This window comes from Phascolarctos cinereus, unplaced genomic scaffold, assembly GCF_003287225.1.
Source record: "Phascolarctos cinereus isolate Bilbo 61053 unplaced genomic scaffold, phaCin_HiC Scaffold_4;HRSCAF=312, whole genome shotgun sequence".
NCBI classification, from domain to species: domain Eukaryota; kingdom Metazoa; phylum Chordata; class Mammalia; order Diprotodontia; family Phascolarctidae; genus Phascolarctos; species Phascolarctos cinereus.
This window is the reverse complement of record NW_027555847.1, coordinates 676,990,651-677,006,328: the sequence shown is the minus strand read 5'-3', so window position 1 is coordinate 677,006,328 and position 15,678 is coordinate 676,990,651. Positions and strand designations below refer to the sequence as shown.

Genomic DNA, 15,678 nt, shown 5'->3' with positions numbered 1-15,678 from the left:
CAAAGGCTGAATTTGAACTCAGGTCTTCCTGACTCCAGGCTTGGCATTATTCACTGTGCCACCTAGCTGTCCTCTAGAATGGATGGGCTGATTCTAAATCAAGTGACATTTAATAGGCATACATGTAAAGTCCTACATTTGGGTTCAATGGAAAAGATAAGGGAGCATTAATGGTCTCTGAGCGCCACGAGCCAACCATAAGATATGGCCATCATACAGGTATTGCAATGGTAGCCTGTACTAAAAGGCCCACTGTTGAGAATGGAGTGAGGGGTGGCTAGGCCCTCAGTATTCTTCCTGGAAAACTGCCCAGCTGCGAGCAACAAATTACAGACAGGAGATGGACAAGTGGAATATGTCCAGGAGGCTAACCAGGACAGTGGGAAGATGATATTACATGAAGTCCAGTTAAAGGGACCAGGCTGTTTGGCCTGAGGGGAGAAGGCCCAGGCAGAAGACAAGAGCGGTTTTTGAATATTTGAGGGGTTGATATGAAGAAGGATCCCACTTGTTCCACTTGGCCCTAGAGGGCAGAACATAAGAGAAACAGACAGAAACTACAGAGGAAGATCGAGGCTCTATGCTCAGAGCTCCTCAGACTTGGGATGAGTTACCCTGGAACTTGTGAGGGTTCCCATTACTGGAGGAACCCTTCAAGTGAATCAAAGAAACCAGAGAAGGGAATCCTGTTGAACCAGATGACACTGGAGGCCCCTCTTCCTGCTCTGAGAGCCTGTCATTCTATGTATTCTAAGGTCTCTTTTAGGCTGACACTCTGACTGAAGAGACTGGGGCATTCAGGTGGGAGGAAGTCCAGTGAGGACCTATTTCAAACTACCTCCTCGACATGTCACATTGGGCAAATCCCTATCTGGGCCTCAGTTTCTTCATAATGTGTGTATGGGGGATGGAGGGGCATTAAGGAGACTGGCCCAGTAGACAAAAGTGGAGAGTTTGTTCATGTAAAGAAGTGAAGAAAGAAGAGCTCTCATGCTGCAAGGGGCAGAAGGGCCTGATATCCTAGGACTATGGCTGCCAGGTGACATCTGAACCCTGGTCTTCTGATGTGATGGGAAAAGGAGGTTGGGGCCAAACTTGGGTGGGGGGAGGGAGGCAACAGAGACAAGCTTCAATAACTCCAGGCCAAGGATCTTGTACCTTCTCTTGGGGGCTCCTCAGAGTCACTAAAGGGGTCTGAGCAGGAGGGGGGTGGGGGTGGAGAGGTGAATGGAAAGCTGCTGTAGAAAGCCAGAGGAGAGATGAGACCTGGCCTAGCCTGTCTCCCATCTTCCCTTTATTCCCCGTCTCTCTGGTACCTGAAAAAAAAAACTGCCTGGGTATTTTAATTCCTCAAAGATTAAGCAGATTAGCAGCATTAAAAAAAAAAAGGAGTCCTAACAAGAGAGAAAAGAGTCCATCCCTCTGGGGCTGAGATCCCTCTTCCTGTAAGCCGCTAGAAGAGAGGGGACCCTGGCTGGGGTCTGGGCCCTGGATGTCACGGAGTAGAAAGATCTCTCAAAGCCATTCACCCTTTCCTCTGCAACTTGTAGTCTCAAGGAAGCTGCCTCCAGCATGTAGAGGTTAAATGACTTAGCCAAGATCCCACACATGGCCAGTATGGGTGAGAGGCCAGGCTAAAACCCAGACTTTTTGGGCTCCAAGGCCAGGCCTGTATCCACTAGGCCAGGAGTGAGGAACCTGGGGCTTCAAAGCCACATGTGGCCCTCTGGGTTCTTGAGTGCAGCCCTTTGACTGAATCTCTTTGGATGTGGGCTGGACTTGAGGACCTAGAGGGCCACATGCGGCCTCAAGGCCACAGGATCCCCCCCACCCACACTAGGCCATGACTTCTACTCTCAGTGGAAAAGCTCTCAATTAGAGAGTTTTAAAGTTTGTAAAGTGATTCCCACATGTGAACTCAAAGGACTCCAACTATTATGGAGTTGCAGACACTTTCTCGAGGTATCCTATGATGCTCATTTCATGGAGGAGAAGTATGAAGATCAGAGAGGACCAATGATTTGCCTGGACTTATACAACATTAGGGCAGAAATGCAAACCCAGATCCTCTTGACTCCCCCAGCCCATCACTCTTTCTTCTGAGGACAACTGAGATAAAATATGACAACCTGAGCCTGTGACAGCCACCTAGTGGAGAGAGACACCTCAACTCTGGCTCCTCCTGAAGGGGGCAACTCGAGGCCAGAGCCTGGTGTCTGCAGGCCTCTGGGCTCCAGCTCCAGCCTCGGCAGGCTGCTTGCCCTTCCCCGGCTACCAGCCTACTCCCTCACCAACTATGCCCCTGCCAGGAATGGCTACCTTCCTGTCTTCTCTAAGTCTGAGCCAGCTTTCAAAGGGGTCTTCAAGTCCTCCAAGAAGACCAATGGATCATCCTTCTCTAATGCTCTAAGGTTCCCCCTTCCCCATAACATCCATTTCACAGGAAATGAAAGAGATTCAAAAATGCCCAGTGACGTGTCCAGGATTACACAGAAGAGAATGGTTCTGGGGAAGCATGCTGAAGCTGGAGGCAAGGGACCTCTGGTCTGACGCTGGCCCTGGGATCTCTTACAAGTCCCTTCCCAAATCTGGGCATCAGTTTCCTAATCTATAAAATGGGAGATAAAGTGCAGAAGGGGGTAGACTAGATCAGGGGCTCTTATTTTGGGCTCCATAAATGTGTTTTTTTAAATAACTATTTTAAAATACTTGGAAAAAATACTATGAATTTTATCTTATGCATTTAAAAACCTTATTCTGAGGTGTCCATCCAAAGATTTCACCAGACTCCCAGCCAAAGGGGTCCAAGTCACAAAAGAAGGTGAAAAGACCCAGGTCCCAAAACTCTCTAAAGTCCTTTCTGGCTTTAAAGCCCAGGATTCTGTGAGACTACTAGCTCTCCAGCCTCACAAGGAGAGGTCTCCCTGCTCGGGGCTCTTACAGCATCCTCCTTTTAGCCACACAGCTCAGTGCTCCCCTCAGTCCTCTGGGAGGGTAGAGATGGCACTTCACATTGAGGTGCCCTCCCCACTCCTCCCCCAGGGCCTGGCCAGGATAGACCTGGGCACAGGGGATGGTACAAAGGGCCCTGGACCAAGAGCTGGGCCCCTGTCCTCAGCCACTCATATAATGTAGAATGGATGATCTTGGGTAAATCACTTCCTCTTTTCCCCCTCCTATAAAATGAGGGGCTTGGGAATCAGATGATCTCTAGAAGGCCTTCCCAGATCTGACATTTTCTATTTAAAGCTTCCCTCTGGCTCTGACATTCACTGTTCTGATGTCCTTCCCTGATGGCTGTACATCCAGTGTTGTAAGATTGCCTACCCACCAACCTGACATTCTGTGTTCGTAGGGTCAGATAATCTTAGTTCTAAATCTATCACTATCTCCCTGTGGGAACCCAACCAAGTTATTTCCCAGGTCAAGGTTCCTACGTTCCATTTTAGGGATTCCTCAATTATACTCCATATCATTTTGGGTAGGGCTATCTAAGGTTAAAAAAACAAAACCACTGAGCATCAGGCTTCCTCCTATGCTCTGGGATAGCTCAGTCACAGAATGCTGAAACTGGAAGGAAGCTTAACAGGCCTAATTCAATGCCTCCATTATACAGATGGGGAAAATGAGGCTCGGAAATGGGGAGGGAGTCATTTGCCCAAGGTCACAGGGCAAGACAGATAGCACAGCCAGAACTAGAAGCCTGCTCTCTTGACCCTGAGGCCAAGCCTTTCCAAAACAGGGCACTGCATCCCTGAAACAGAGGTCTGGCCTAGCGTGTAGAAATGAATGAACTGAGTTCACTGAGCATTGTCTCCTGTTTCGTTTCTGGCAGACTTTTTTTTTTTGGTATGCTTTCTGCTTTGGGGGCTTCCACCCCCTTGCTATTTATAGACCTGCTTTACAACCCTCTGCCCACCCACACATCTCCTAGGGGCGGTCCTGGAAGACACCCAGGCCCCCCACTCTGGGATCCCTCCCCCAACCTCCTGGTAAACACGTGAGCTCTTCCTTCCCCTCTCCCTCTCTCTGCTTTGTGGCAGAGGATGGGCTGCAGGGCCCCCAGCTGACGTGTCATTTCTTTCTTTCTCTCTCTCTCTCTCTCAGACAGACACCCCCCCCCAAACAAACCAACCTCTCCACCTCCCTCCCCATCAGCCTTTCCCTGCTCTGCTCTAAGGGGTAGGGGAGGAAGAGGAAAGGGAAGGGGGTTGGGTGCCATCTCTACCTTTGCCTGTCTGTCCTCAAAACTGTACTCTGTCTCTTCTCTATATTTACCTCTCAAATTTTCACATCATAACATAACTGGAAATTGGGTTCAGCAGAAAACACCCTAAGCTGGGGAGTCAGGAACTCAGCCTTCTAAGGCTCAGTTTTGTCACTGATAAGAATACGCACCATATTATTCTCATTTTAAAGATGAGAAAAATGAGGATCAGAGAGGTTAAGTGATTTGCCTAGAGTCAAACAGTAAGTGTCAGAGGCCAAGTTCCTTATCCTACGTTAAGGTTTGCAAAGCACTTCATATATATCATCTCATGCAATCACAGCAACCAAGGTGACAGATAAGTTCTAACTTCTGTGTGGTTGAGGACAATCATCTTGCCTCTCTGACTCAGTTATCCCATCTGAAAAAGGAGAAGGTTGCACTAGATGGTTTCTATGGTTCTTCTCCCTTCTCACTTTGAACATTCTGTGGTCTATGGTCCCTACTGGCTTTGACAATTGATGAGGCTCCACTGTCTTTAACTCACAGGACCAAGGACATGGAATACACCTACCAGCTTTATTGGACTGCCCTGACCTGACAGGCAGAGGCAGAGGGGTTTATTAATCCCAGGCCCCATCAGGCTCAATTGTTGCTAAGAACTGGGCAGAAGAAGTAGACTCTTAGTGGGACCTGGCCAGTGTCTGGGGCCCCTGGGCAACCCAACAGGGCTTCAAGCCTGTGATCTCAGCCACCCATGCCTGTTATGGGCTGATGCCCTGGGACATTTCAGTTTGACAAAACAGCTCTGAAAAGAAACCCAAATTACTGAAGCACAGAAAAAAAAATAAAAAATTGCCTTAAAAATACCACTTGCCTTTCCGGAGGCCAAGTGGAGTTGACTCTCCATGCAGATCCTTTTTCTGAGAAGAGGAGAATGTTATACAGATTTTTTAAAAAAATGTTTCAGGTCAAACTGGATTTAATCCGGGAAATGAGCAAAGAGCCCTCCAGCCATGGCTGGGTGACCTTGGCCAAGTCTCTGCCATGCTCTACCCTTCCCAGGTATCAGTTTCTTTCTCTATAAAATGGAGATTTTTAAAAAAAGTAATGATTAAGTATCCATCAGGTGTAGAGCTCTGTGCTAAGATAGGAAAACAAGAAAGAGACAACCTGAGCCATCAGGGTTCGTACAGAAGCAAGGAGGCACAGTGGAGAGAACCCAGAATTGGGTATAAAAAGGGGCAGTGGGATATGAAGGCAAGAGCCCCGAGTTGGGAGTCAGAAGACCTTGATTTACATCATTCATTATTGCACTTTTGTTTCCTCAACTGAAAAAAAATGAGCATGTTCCACTGGATGGTCTGATAATACTGACAGTTAAACCTCTACAAAGAGTTTTGTGTTCTTTATTGTATCTTCCTAACCAGCTGGGAGGCTGGCTCTCCAGGTACCACCATTCTGACATGGCAGCCAGGTGGCACAGTGAATGAATCGAGTACTGGAAGACCTGAGTTCAAATCCAACTACCTTAAAAAAAGGAAAGAAAGAAGAAAGAAAGAAAGAAAGAAAGAAAGAAAGAAAGAAAGAAAGAAAGAAAGAAAGAAAGAAATGAACTAGCTATGCGACCATGGGCTAGTGACTTCACCTCTGACAGCCTGTTTCCTCACCTGTAAAATGAGGATAATAACAGCACTTCCCTCCCAGGGTTGCTGTGCAGCTCAAATGAGATAATACTTGTATACTGCTTTGCAAACCTTCAAGTGCTATATCAACACTGGATGGTTATAGGACTTGGCCAGGGTCAAAGAGCTACTCAAAAGTCTTCCTGACTCTCAGCTGACTGTTCCACTCTCTATGCCATGTTATTTGCAATGTCCATTCCTGGGATACTGGGTCCTGATCCCAGATCTGCAACAGATTCATTGTATATCCTTAGACAAGTCATTTCTGTTCTTTTCTGGCTTCAGTTTCCTCATCTGTAAAATGGGATGCATAACCCCCCCCCATACACACACACTTAGGGGGCTCTCCAGGATCAAGCAGGATATCACATGAGATACATTTGTTTCAAAAACTCTAAAGCCCTCATTGATACAAATTTGCACTTTTATACACCCTTCCCTTTGGATTATTGCCTCCAGGCTCAAATATGAAATCCTCCATTTGCCTTTTCAAGTTCTCCAGAACCTGGCCCCTGGCCACCCTTGCAATCTTCGGACATCTTCATCTGCAGAGCACGCCCCTTCCATCCAATGATACTGGCCTCCTGGCTGGTCTTTACGTAAGACACCATCTCTCCACTCTCAGCATCATCCCTTGCTGTCCCCCGTGCCTGGAACACTCCTTATCTCCCCCTCCCGGACTCCCTGCCTCCCTCCCAGTCTCAGCTCACCTTCCCTTCTGAAAGAAGCATTTCCTGACTGCCCCCCCCCGCCTTTCTCCTGCCTCCCTCTCTTTATCACCTCCAATTTATTCTGTCTGTATTATTGTCCACAACTGGTTGCATTCTGTCTCCCCCATTAGACTGGGAGGTCCTTGAAGACAGAGCCTGTCTTCTGCCTTGCTTTGTATCCCCAGGGCTTCACACAGTACCTGGCACACAGTAGGTGCTTAATGAATGCTACTTGGTGGGCTAGTAGAAAGAGTACCAAATAGATTATCCTCTGATCCTTTACCAGCAGCCCCTGACAATGAACACCAATGGAAAGTCCTTGAGCGGCAGCCTGGCGTCATGAGTAAAAAAACTGACTGGCCCTGGAATCGAGAAGAGCTGAGTTCAGATCTTGCCTTACTCCTCTTGTGCAGACTGAAGGAGAGGCCAGTTTGGAGAGCACAGTTCAGGAAAGTTCCTGGACCCAGGAATAATAGTAGTGTCCAACATTTATCTAGCCTTCAAAAGTTTGCCAAAAGTTTTCTGTTTATTTTTTCACTTGAGCTTCCCACCTATCCTGGGAAGTGGTGGCAACATTCAGTTGTTTCAATCATGTCTGACTCTTTGTGACACCATTTTGAGGATTTTCTTGGCAAAGATACTGGGCGGATTTGCCATTTCCTTCTCCAGCTCATTTTACAGGTGAAGAAACTGAGGCAAACAGGGTTAAGTAACTTGCCCAAGGCCACATAGTCAGTAAGTGTCTGAGGCCAGATTTGAACTTGAACTTGAACTTGAATGAATTTTCATGACTCTAGGTTTGGCATGCTATCCACTAGATAGGTGTCACCAAGGTACCCCTGGGAGGCTGGTGCTATTATTATTTCTATTTTGCAGATTAGGAAACTGAGGTAAACAGGGGTGAAGTGATTTGCTTAGGCTCATACCACTGGTAAATGTCTGAGGTCAAATTCAACCTCAGGTCCTCCTGATGATAGGTCCAGTGCTGTGTCCAGCTTGATTTCTTGGCTCAGTCATCTGGGTAACCGAAGTAGCACTTGAACCCTGATCTTTGTACTCCAGTTATCTTCCAATGGCTCCACACTGCCTTTATTACAGATGGGGAAACTGAGGCTAACCTCAATGGACTTGCCTCCATCATACAGCTAACAACTGTTGAAATCACTATTACCAGTAAGAATGTCCGATATCTATACGGTTTGCTATTTTTCTTTCAATTTTTTTTGGGAGGCAATCAAGGTTAAATGACTTGCCCAGGGTCACACAGCTAGTAAATGTCTGAGGCCTCATTTGAACTCAAGTCCTCCTGACTCCAGGGCCACTACTCTATTCATTATGCCACCTAACTGCCCCTTCATCTACGTAGTTTTTAAGATCGCCAAAATGCTTCATATCGTAAGTTATCATTCAAACCTCCCAACAACCCTGTGAACTGGGGTTTATTGTCCCCCATTTTATAGATGGGGAAACTGAGGTTCAGGTAGGACAAGTCATTTGCCCATGTTCACAGAGCAAGGAAGTACCCAAAACCAAGGTCTCAAACCAGGTCTCCCTGATGCCTCCTTCAGCCTCTATCTCCTGGCTCAGACCGATCCTGCCAGGTGGTGGGCCAACTAGGATGCAGGAAGAGATGAATGGAACGGCCTGGGTGTCAGAAGACCCGGGGGGAAAGGGGCCGGAAAAGGGTAGGGGAGCCAACTGCAGCAAGTACAGATCCAAGCCAAACCACAGGCCACCAGCATAACACCCACCTTATCTCTCTTCCAACCAGGCGTGCCTCCTTTCAGACTCCACTCAATCAACACTGATTAAGCACCTACTACGCACCAGACATTGTACTCAGTGCCGGGGATACAAAGAAAGGCACAAGAGAGGCCCTGCCCTCTAGGAGCTCCCAGTCTCAGGGGAGACAACAAGCAAACCACTCTGAACCAGCCAGGTGTCTACAGATACATTGGAAATAAGCAGCAGAGGGGAAGACACTGAACTGAGGGCCTGAGAACAGCTTCACGAAGAAGGTGTCCTTGAAATGGCAGCCTTGCCATTTGGAGCCTCCAGCTCCCCGTACTTCAAAGCAGTAACCTAGTGAAAAGAGCCCTGAAGTTGGGGAAAGAGACCCACATTTTGAGCCAGGTTCCTCCCACTATTCTGCCAGAATGACCCTGGCCAACTTACTTCCCTTCTTCTATGCCTCAGTTTCCTCAAAACTAAAATTCTTAACATAGGGTCCAATGAACTTAAAAATAAATAAATAAATAAAAAGTTGATAACCTGTATTTCAATGGAATTGGTTTCCTCTGTAATTCTAGGCATTTTATTTTTTCCATTTGAAAACCTTGTTCTGAGAAGTCGTCCATCCATGGGCTTCCCAAGTGGCGCAGGGCCCAAAGACTAGAAGATTTCTCTAAGCTCCATATCTGAGCACCCCTCCTCTTCCAGAACACACACTCATCTACCCATGTCCTAGGTTTATAACAGCAACTGGAAGAGTTTGACAAGGTCTTTTTTTTTTGGGGGGGGGAATGTGAATTTCTTGAATAAACAGTTTTTCTTTTTGAACCCTTAAGTGAATGTAGTCTGCAGAAGGCCTGTGGGTGAGAAAGGTAGGAGGAGGCTCTCAGGAGTGTCCTCTGAGAAGAGAGAACAGCAACCCTCAGCTATATTTGGTTTGCAGGGGACAGGACACTTAAGGTCTTTACTGGACGGAATTGCACCAAGGATAGTGGGTGTTGTGTTTTATTCAGATAACAATCAAATTGTCCCCCACAAGAAGCTGACTTTTCCTTCCCTATGTCATCTCTTCCCCCTGTACCCCTCTGGAGGTGGGGGACCAGGGGAGGCCATGCCCACTTGTTCTCCTTCCTTTTTTCTCCCCCAAAACAGGCTGGAGTGGGGGGAAGAATTAGGAGCCTGCTTCTACCTCTGACAAGTGAAAAGGTGCAGGGGGCAGAGAAGGCCTCTGGGCCTTTCCTTCCACACATCCAGGGCAGAGGCCTGAGAAGTTGGGGGAGGGGGAGGGACAGGACAATCAGGTCCTCTGGCCCTTTAAACAGACCCCAACGACTGCTTACCATGCTGAAGTCTAGCAAGTCACTGAGTTCTTTGTCTGTCCCGACTGCAGCCATCCTTTGCTGCTGATTCATACTCCCACAGACTCAACAGCGGCAACAGCTCCGGAGGGCCTGGAGACACTGTGGGGGATGGGAGGGGGAGGGACAGAGGAGATATACACATGTGTGGGGTGGAAGAGAGAGAGATGGGGGGAAGAGGCGAACAAATGCAAGGAAAAGGGGGAGAGATAGAATAGTAAGGAGAGAAAAAGGCACAGAGGGTAGGGCCCAGGGAGGCAGAAAGAGGCAGATTGGGTAGGAGAGAGAATGACATGCACAGAGACAGAGATGTGAATCAAGGCCACACACGAGGAGGGGGGAGAACAGGAGAACAACAAACACACAAACACACACACACACACACACACACACACACACACACGGAATGGAAGAAATAGAAGGGGATGGCAAGAGACATACCCACGGAGAGGGGGGAAAGACACAGAACCACAGAGAAGGGGGGAAAACAGAGAGAGAAGAGGAAGGGAGGAGAGACCCAGAGAGAAGAGGGTGAGAGACACACACCCAGAGTAAGAGGGGAGAGAAAACCACAGAGAAGGGGGGAAGAGACAGATCCAGAGAGAAAGAGGGAGGATAGAAAAAGACCCATAGAAAAAAAGGGGGGGTGAGACCCACAGAGAAAGCGGGGGAGACACAGAGAAAAGGGCCGGGGCAGAGAGCCCCATCGAGAAGGGTGAAGAAAAGAGACCCATAGAAAAGGGAGAAGAGAGACAGACCCACAGAGAAGGAGAGGAGACAGAGACTCACAGATAATGGGGGGAGCAACACAGATCCAGAGGTGTGTGTGTGGGGGGGGAGAGGTTTAAGAGACAAAAACCCACGGAGAAGTGGTAGAGACACACACCACCGAGAAGCGAAAAGAGACACAGAAAAGGGAGAGATACAGACCCATAAAGAAGTGGGGGGACGAGAAGGGGGGAGACCAGCAGAAGGGTAAGGGAGGGGAAGAGAGAGTGGAGAGCTTTTAATGAAGAAGGCTGAACTCCGGAGGGTGGTGGCGTTGACAGATGAATGTTTTGTAAATGCTAAAACCCTGGCAAATCCTTCCCATCTCCAAGGGGCCCCTGGCCGGCTGGGGGCCAGTGCACATGGCGCCCCGGGCGCTGAACAAGTTCCCCATTCAGGTTCACACTCGGATGTTTGTTTTGGGGGCTGCCAGCCTCCCAGTTCTGCTGGGGATGGGGGGGGGAGACGACCAACCAATGAGGAAAGGAGAGAGAGGAAAAATATGGGCCACTCGACATCCAGGGTGGAGGGCCAGTTATCGCCTTTGGGGGATCTTAAAGGGCCAGCCGGGCCCTTCCCCCTCTTAAAGGGCCAGCCCACCAGGCACTGAACAATGCAGGGACACCCAACCACCACTAAATTAATTCTCCAAACTCTCAGGAGCAGAGAGATCCAACTATAAAAATAGCAACTGTAGGTATGGGCTTTCCTTCCGGAAATGGGAAACGGAATTATGGAGGGGGGAGAGGGCAACTAAGGCTGCTTCCCACTCCAGGATCCCTCCGGCAGACGCGGGGGTGGGGTGGGGGAACGGGACGTGCACTGTGGAACTCTCTTTGCACCCAGAGCCTAGGCTCAAAGATGGGGGGGTGGGGTAGAAATCGAAATTTCTCTCCCTTCTTGGAGCGGCCCCCAGCGCCAGATGTCAGGACGCATTTCAATGAAGTGCACAACACACAAGCGCGCGCAGGCACACACACCACAAAAAAAAAAAAGTTAAAAAAAATCAAACGAGCAAAACCCGGCTCCTCCCCCCCTTCGGTGGGGGAGGGGAAAGGGTACACGAGGATTTTAAGTGGATCTAAAGCAGCACCTAGCATACAGCCGGCGCTTAATAAATATTTGTTGAGTTGGATATGCCCCTCCCCAAGAAAACAACAAAAGCCAATAAAGGCTTTTTATTTAAGGTAACTTAGGAAATAATTGCTCCCCTTCCTCGCCAGGCAGTCCTCGACTCTCCCCAAGGGTCCCCGGGGGGCGGGTACCCGCTCAAAAACAAGAAAGGGAGGGAGAAGGGGGTTGCGTGTGGGGTGGGGGCGGAGAAGGGGGGCGTGGTGTGGGGGAGAACTATCCACCTGACTCCGGCTGAAGGAAAAGAAAAATGGGGGGGAGGGCCACTGCCCCTAAACAAGACCCCCCGAAAAAAAATCCCCAACGATGTCTTTTTAAATTAACATCCCGCCCCAGGCGGGAAACGTAAAGGAGAAACTGACCTTTTCCACTTAGTCCAGAAAAAGTCCTAACTTCATGAATGAGAATAATAACTTTTCTCTCCCCAACCCCCTTTCAAAAGCTAACTTGGAGTAGCTCAAGGGAAAGGGGGGAGGTGGGGGGGTGGAACTGATTGGGGCGGGGGGGAAGAACAAGTGAAATCGATGAGCTCAGACAGCCGCTGCCAGTCTCTTTCCTCCTCCCGCCTCCCCGCCCCCCCCCCGCTCGACCGCGGCCAAGGCACGGGGAGCCCGGGCGGTGGGGATCCCTTTGAAGCCCACGGAGCGGCCGGGGCGTGTTATGCCTCAATCTGAAATCATTCACAGCAGTTTTGCCGCCGCATGCCAGCGGAGAAAGCCTTTCCCCGAGTTAACGCAGAGCAGATGTTCCACCGTACCCCTCCCCACCCCCGCACCCCCCTCCCTTCTCACCCCCCACCCCATGTACTTCAACCTGAGACACCAGTTAGGAGAGGCACCTTCTTGCCTTCAGACAAAAGGGCTTCCCCATCCCCCCCTCCCCCCGGCCTGTTCCCAAACTCCGGGCCGGGGCCTGCAAATGCCAGCTCTTGGATTCCACCTCTTCCCCCCCCTCCGCCCCACTTACACACTCACTCCACCAGGGGCAGGGCCCGCTTAGGGGCTCTGAGGGAAGGGGAGGGGAGTGGGGGAAAAAGAAAATGAGCCCCAGCCAAGCCAACCAAACTTTGAAGAGCAGACCAAGTTGGAGCGTCCCGTCCCGTCCCCCCCCCATCCCAGTCTCTAAAGTTCAGCAAACTGTACGCACATCTGGGGACGAAAGAGGGCCATTGGGTAAAGGAGGCTGGGGATCGGTCTTTCAGAGTACCCCATACTCTTTCCCTCCTCACCTTTAAAAAAAAAAAAGGGGGGTAGACCCAGCCTCTCCCTCCGGACCCTTTAAACTTGGCTAACAGAACAATGAGTCCCCTCCAGCTGCCGCCTCCACCCCTCCCCCCAACCAGTGCCCCAAAGCTAGTCCCCAGGAAGCCACGGGGGCCAGACAGCAAGACTGGCCGAGGGAAGCGGGGAGCGTTCTACCCCACAACCCCCCCACCTTCCCAAAGCACCGTGCGTCCCCCAAACTTCTCCCCTGGAAAGAGAACTGAGCCCAACTTTGTCGCGGCTCTGGCCCGAGGTACCTACACAAAGCCCTTGGGAGGGGAGCGAGGAAGTCCCCAGGGCGGTGCGGCGCGCCCCCACCCCACCTCCAGCCAGTTCCCCCCCAACCCCCCACTCCAGCCGGCGCAGGCTGTTTACCTTCTCGGTAAGAAATTGCATCCGGCGGGCGGGAAGCTGCGAGCCAGGGTCTGGAGGGTCGGGGGCATGAAACAGCAGCGGAGACGGCGGCAGCGGCGTCCCCCCAACACCGCCCGCCCGCCCGGTCCTGCACCAGCCCGGCTCCTCGGGCCCGAAGGCGGCGTGGACAAAAGCGGTGGCGTCTGGCCGGGCGGGCTTCCCCAAGCCCCCCGCCGCCGCACCGCGGCCCCGCGGGCGGCTGCTTCCCGACTCGCGCGTGGGCGCCTCGTTCCTTTCTCTGTCCCCCTTCCCCCCCAGCCCCTCGGCCGCCCCCTTGCTCCGTAGCTCGCGGGCGCCTTGGGCCCCGCAAGGCAGCGGCGCGCGGGGCTCCCGGGCCGCGTTCCAAGCGCCGCTACAATGTATCTGCCTTGGCCGCCGCCGCTGCCGCCGGCGCGCGCTCACATCCGAGCCCTCCGGAACCCCGGGGCTCCGCTACAATTGTAACCACTTCATCTTCCTGCGGCAGGAGACATGTTCCAACCCTTCCCCCCCCCCCCCCCAGCCGCCCCCACCTCCACCTCTCCCTCCCAGTCTCCGTCCCCTCCCCCTTCCACATTGTCACCGCTCCGCCTCGGATCCCCCCGCTCCTCCCACCCCCTTCGTATCCTTCCGCCGTCGCTGTCCAGCGGCCCCGCGAGCGGGCAGGCGGGCTGCAGTAAGACCGGGCTCCGGGGTAGATGGCCCTAGGGCCCTTGGAGGGCGCGAACTGCGAGCGGAGTACTAGCGCTTTTCCATGCTAGTCGGGGAAGGGAGGGGAAATTTTTGCAAAAGCAGAGAGAATTCTTCCCCTGAATTAAAAAAAAAGTCCATAAGTGATTTTTAGAAGACACCCTACCCCTCTCTTTTGGGCTTCTTTAAAAACTCCTTATGTCTGTTATTCGACTGGTTCCCTGGCCCTCTGTTTCTGAACCCGGTCCTGCCATGAGCTCCCTGGAAGGGTGAGAGGGGGGAAGAGGGTATTAGAGATGATGACCAGGAAGGACCAGAGAGCCTATGTGGGGCCCGGGAGGGGGAAAGGAGAGCGAGGCCGGGGCGGGGGTGGGGGGGCAGTGCGGGAAGTGGACTATGTTTCTTAGCGGAGGAGCACGTGTAAGTCTTGATTTAGCAAGAGGGAGGGAGAGAGGAAGAAGGAGGCATGACGACACAGGGAGGACCAGGAGATGGAATGATAAGCCCGCAGGGCATCATCCAACGAGAGGGTGCGCCGGATATGATTGACAGGCCGATTGGCTAGTCCTCTGCAGAGTTCCGCCTCCTTCCCTCTTTTCTCCCTCCTTTTCTCCCCTCCCCGCCTCTCTCCTCCCCTCCTCTCCCCTCCCCCGGCCCGGCCCGTCCGGGCTCCGCCCTCCTTGCTCTGCTCAGCGCCCACTGTGGAGGCCGGACTTTCTGAAGCGAGAGGCCGCGAGAAGCGGTTAGGGGGTGGGTTAGTGGGTTGGTTTTTTTTGTTGTTTGTTTCTGCTTTTGGGTTCTCGTCTCCCTCCCGCACACAGGCTCCAGAGCCGCCTGCTTTACGTTGGTCTGGGCTTTGCATCGAGGAGGGGGCGGGCCTGGGGCTCATTTGCAAAGTGTCCCTGGAGGGAAGGGGAGCCATTTGCCTAGGGAGAGGGGGTGTGCACACCAGGCCAGGAGGAAGGGAATGAACCTCAGAGAACCACTTTACACTTTTCTATTTGTCTCTCTGGGGACTCACTAAACCCTGGAAGGAATCTAGAACCGATGGACAGAGGAGCAGACCGAGGCACAGGGAGGGCCGGAGGTCACAGGTCACTGAGAGAGTTAGTGACCGAGTCAGAAGAAGTACTCAAGTGTCCTGCCCTCCACTCCAGGGCTTCTTCTAGGGCCTTACCTCTCCCTGTGTGATCCTGTAACTCTGGCTCAGTTTGTTAATTGAATTTTGTCTGAATCTAAAGTGGGGATTGGCCTCCTGTGGAGTTGCCGGGATCGTGGAATTAGAAGTTCAGAGCAGGAAAAATAATCAGCCACATTTATTTTGCACTTTTAGGTTTACACTGTTTTCCAGAACAACCGGCTGATATTAAGGTGTGCGGGTTGGCCCCGTTTTGAAAGGACCTTGGGATATAGAATGTTGGATCAAGATGAAATCTTAGCACAATGCCTGGCACATAGATTGTATTTGTTGAATGAATTACTGAACATTAAAAATAGAATGTCCGACTGGGAGAGACCTTATAGAATAAAATGTCAGTGCCAGAAGAGGCCTTGGAACTTAAAGCATCCACTCTTAGAGCTGGAAGTGACTTTAAACATAGAACATAGAATATCAAAGCTGGAAAGTACCTGAGTGATCATCTAGTCTGACCTCATTTTAAAGATGTGGAAACTGAGGACCAGAGAAGGAAAGAAACTTGCCTAAGGTCACACTACAAGTTGGTGACCCTGCTTACCTCACTA

At 51.2% G+C, this 15,678-nt stretch overlaps 1 protein-coding gene across 4 annotated transcripts in view; it reads right to left on the bottom strand.

The window, feature by feature from the left end:
• TCF3 (transcription factor 3) overlaps positions 1-13,756 on the bottom strand; it is a 102,226-nt gene extending 88,470 nt beyond the window's left edge. For 3 of the 4 annotated variants that reach the window (XM_021009149.2, XM_021009152.2, XM_021009150.2), the window contains exons 1-2: positions 13,228-13,756; positions 9,674-9,793 (exon numbers count right to left, since the gene is read on the bottom strand). In XM_021009149.2, coding sequence (XP_020864808.1) covers positions 9,674-9,745 — 72 coding nt within the window. In that variant the 5' untranslated portion in view covers positions 9,746-9,793; positions 13,228-13,756. The remainder of the gene's footprint in view (positions 1-9,673; positions 9,794-13,227) is intronic. The other variant, XM_021009151.2, reaches the window with a different exon arrangement.
• Positions 13,757-15,678: the final 1,922 nt, after the last annotated feature.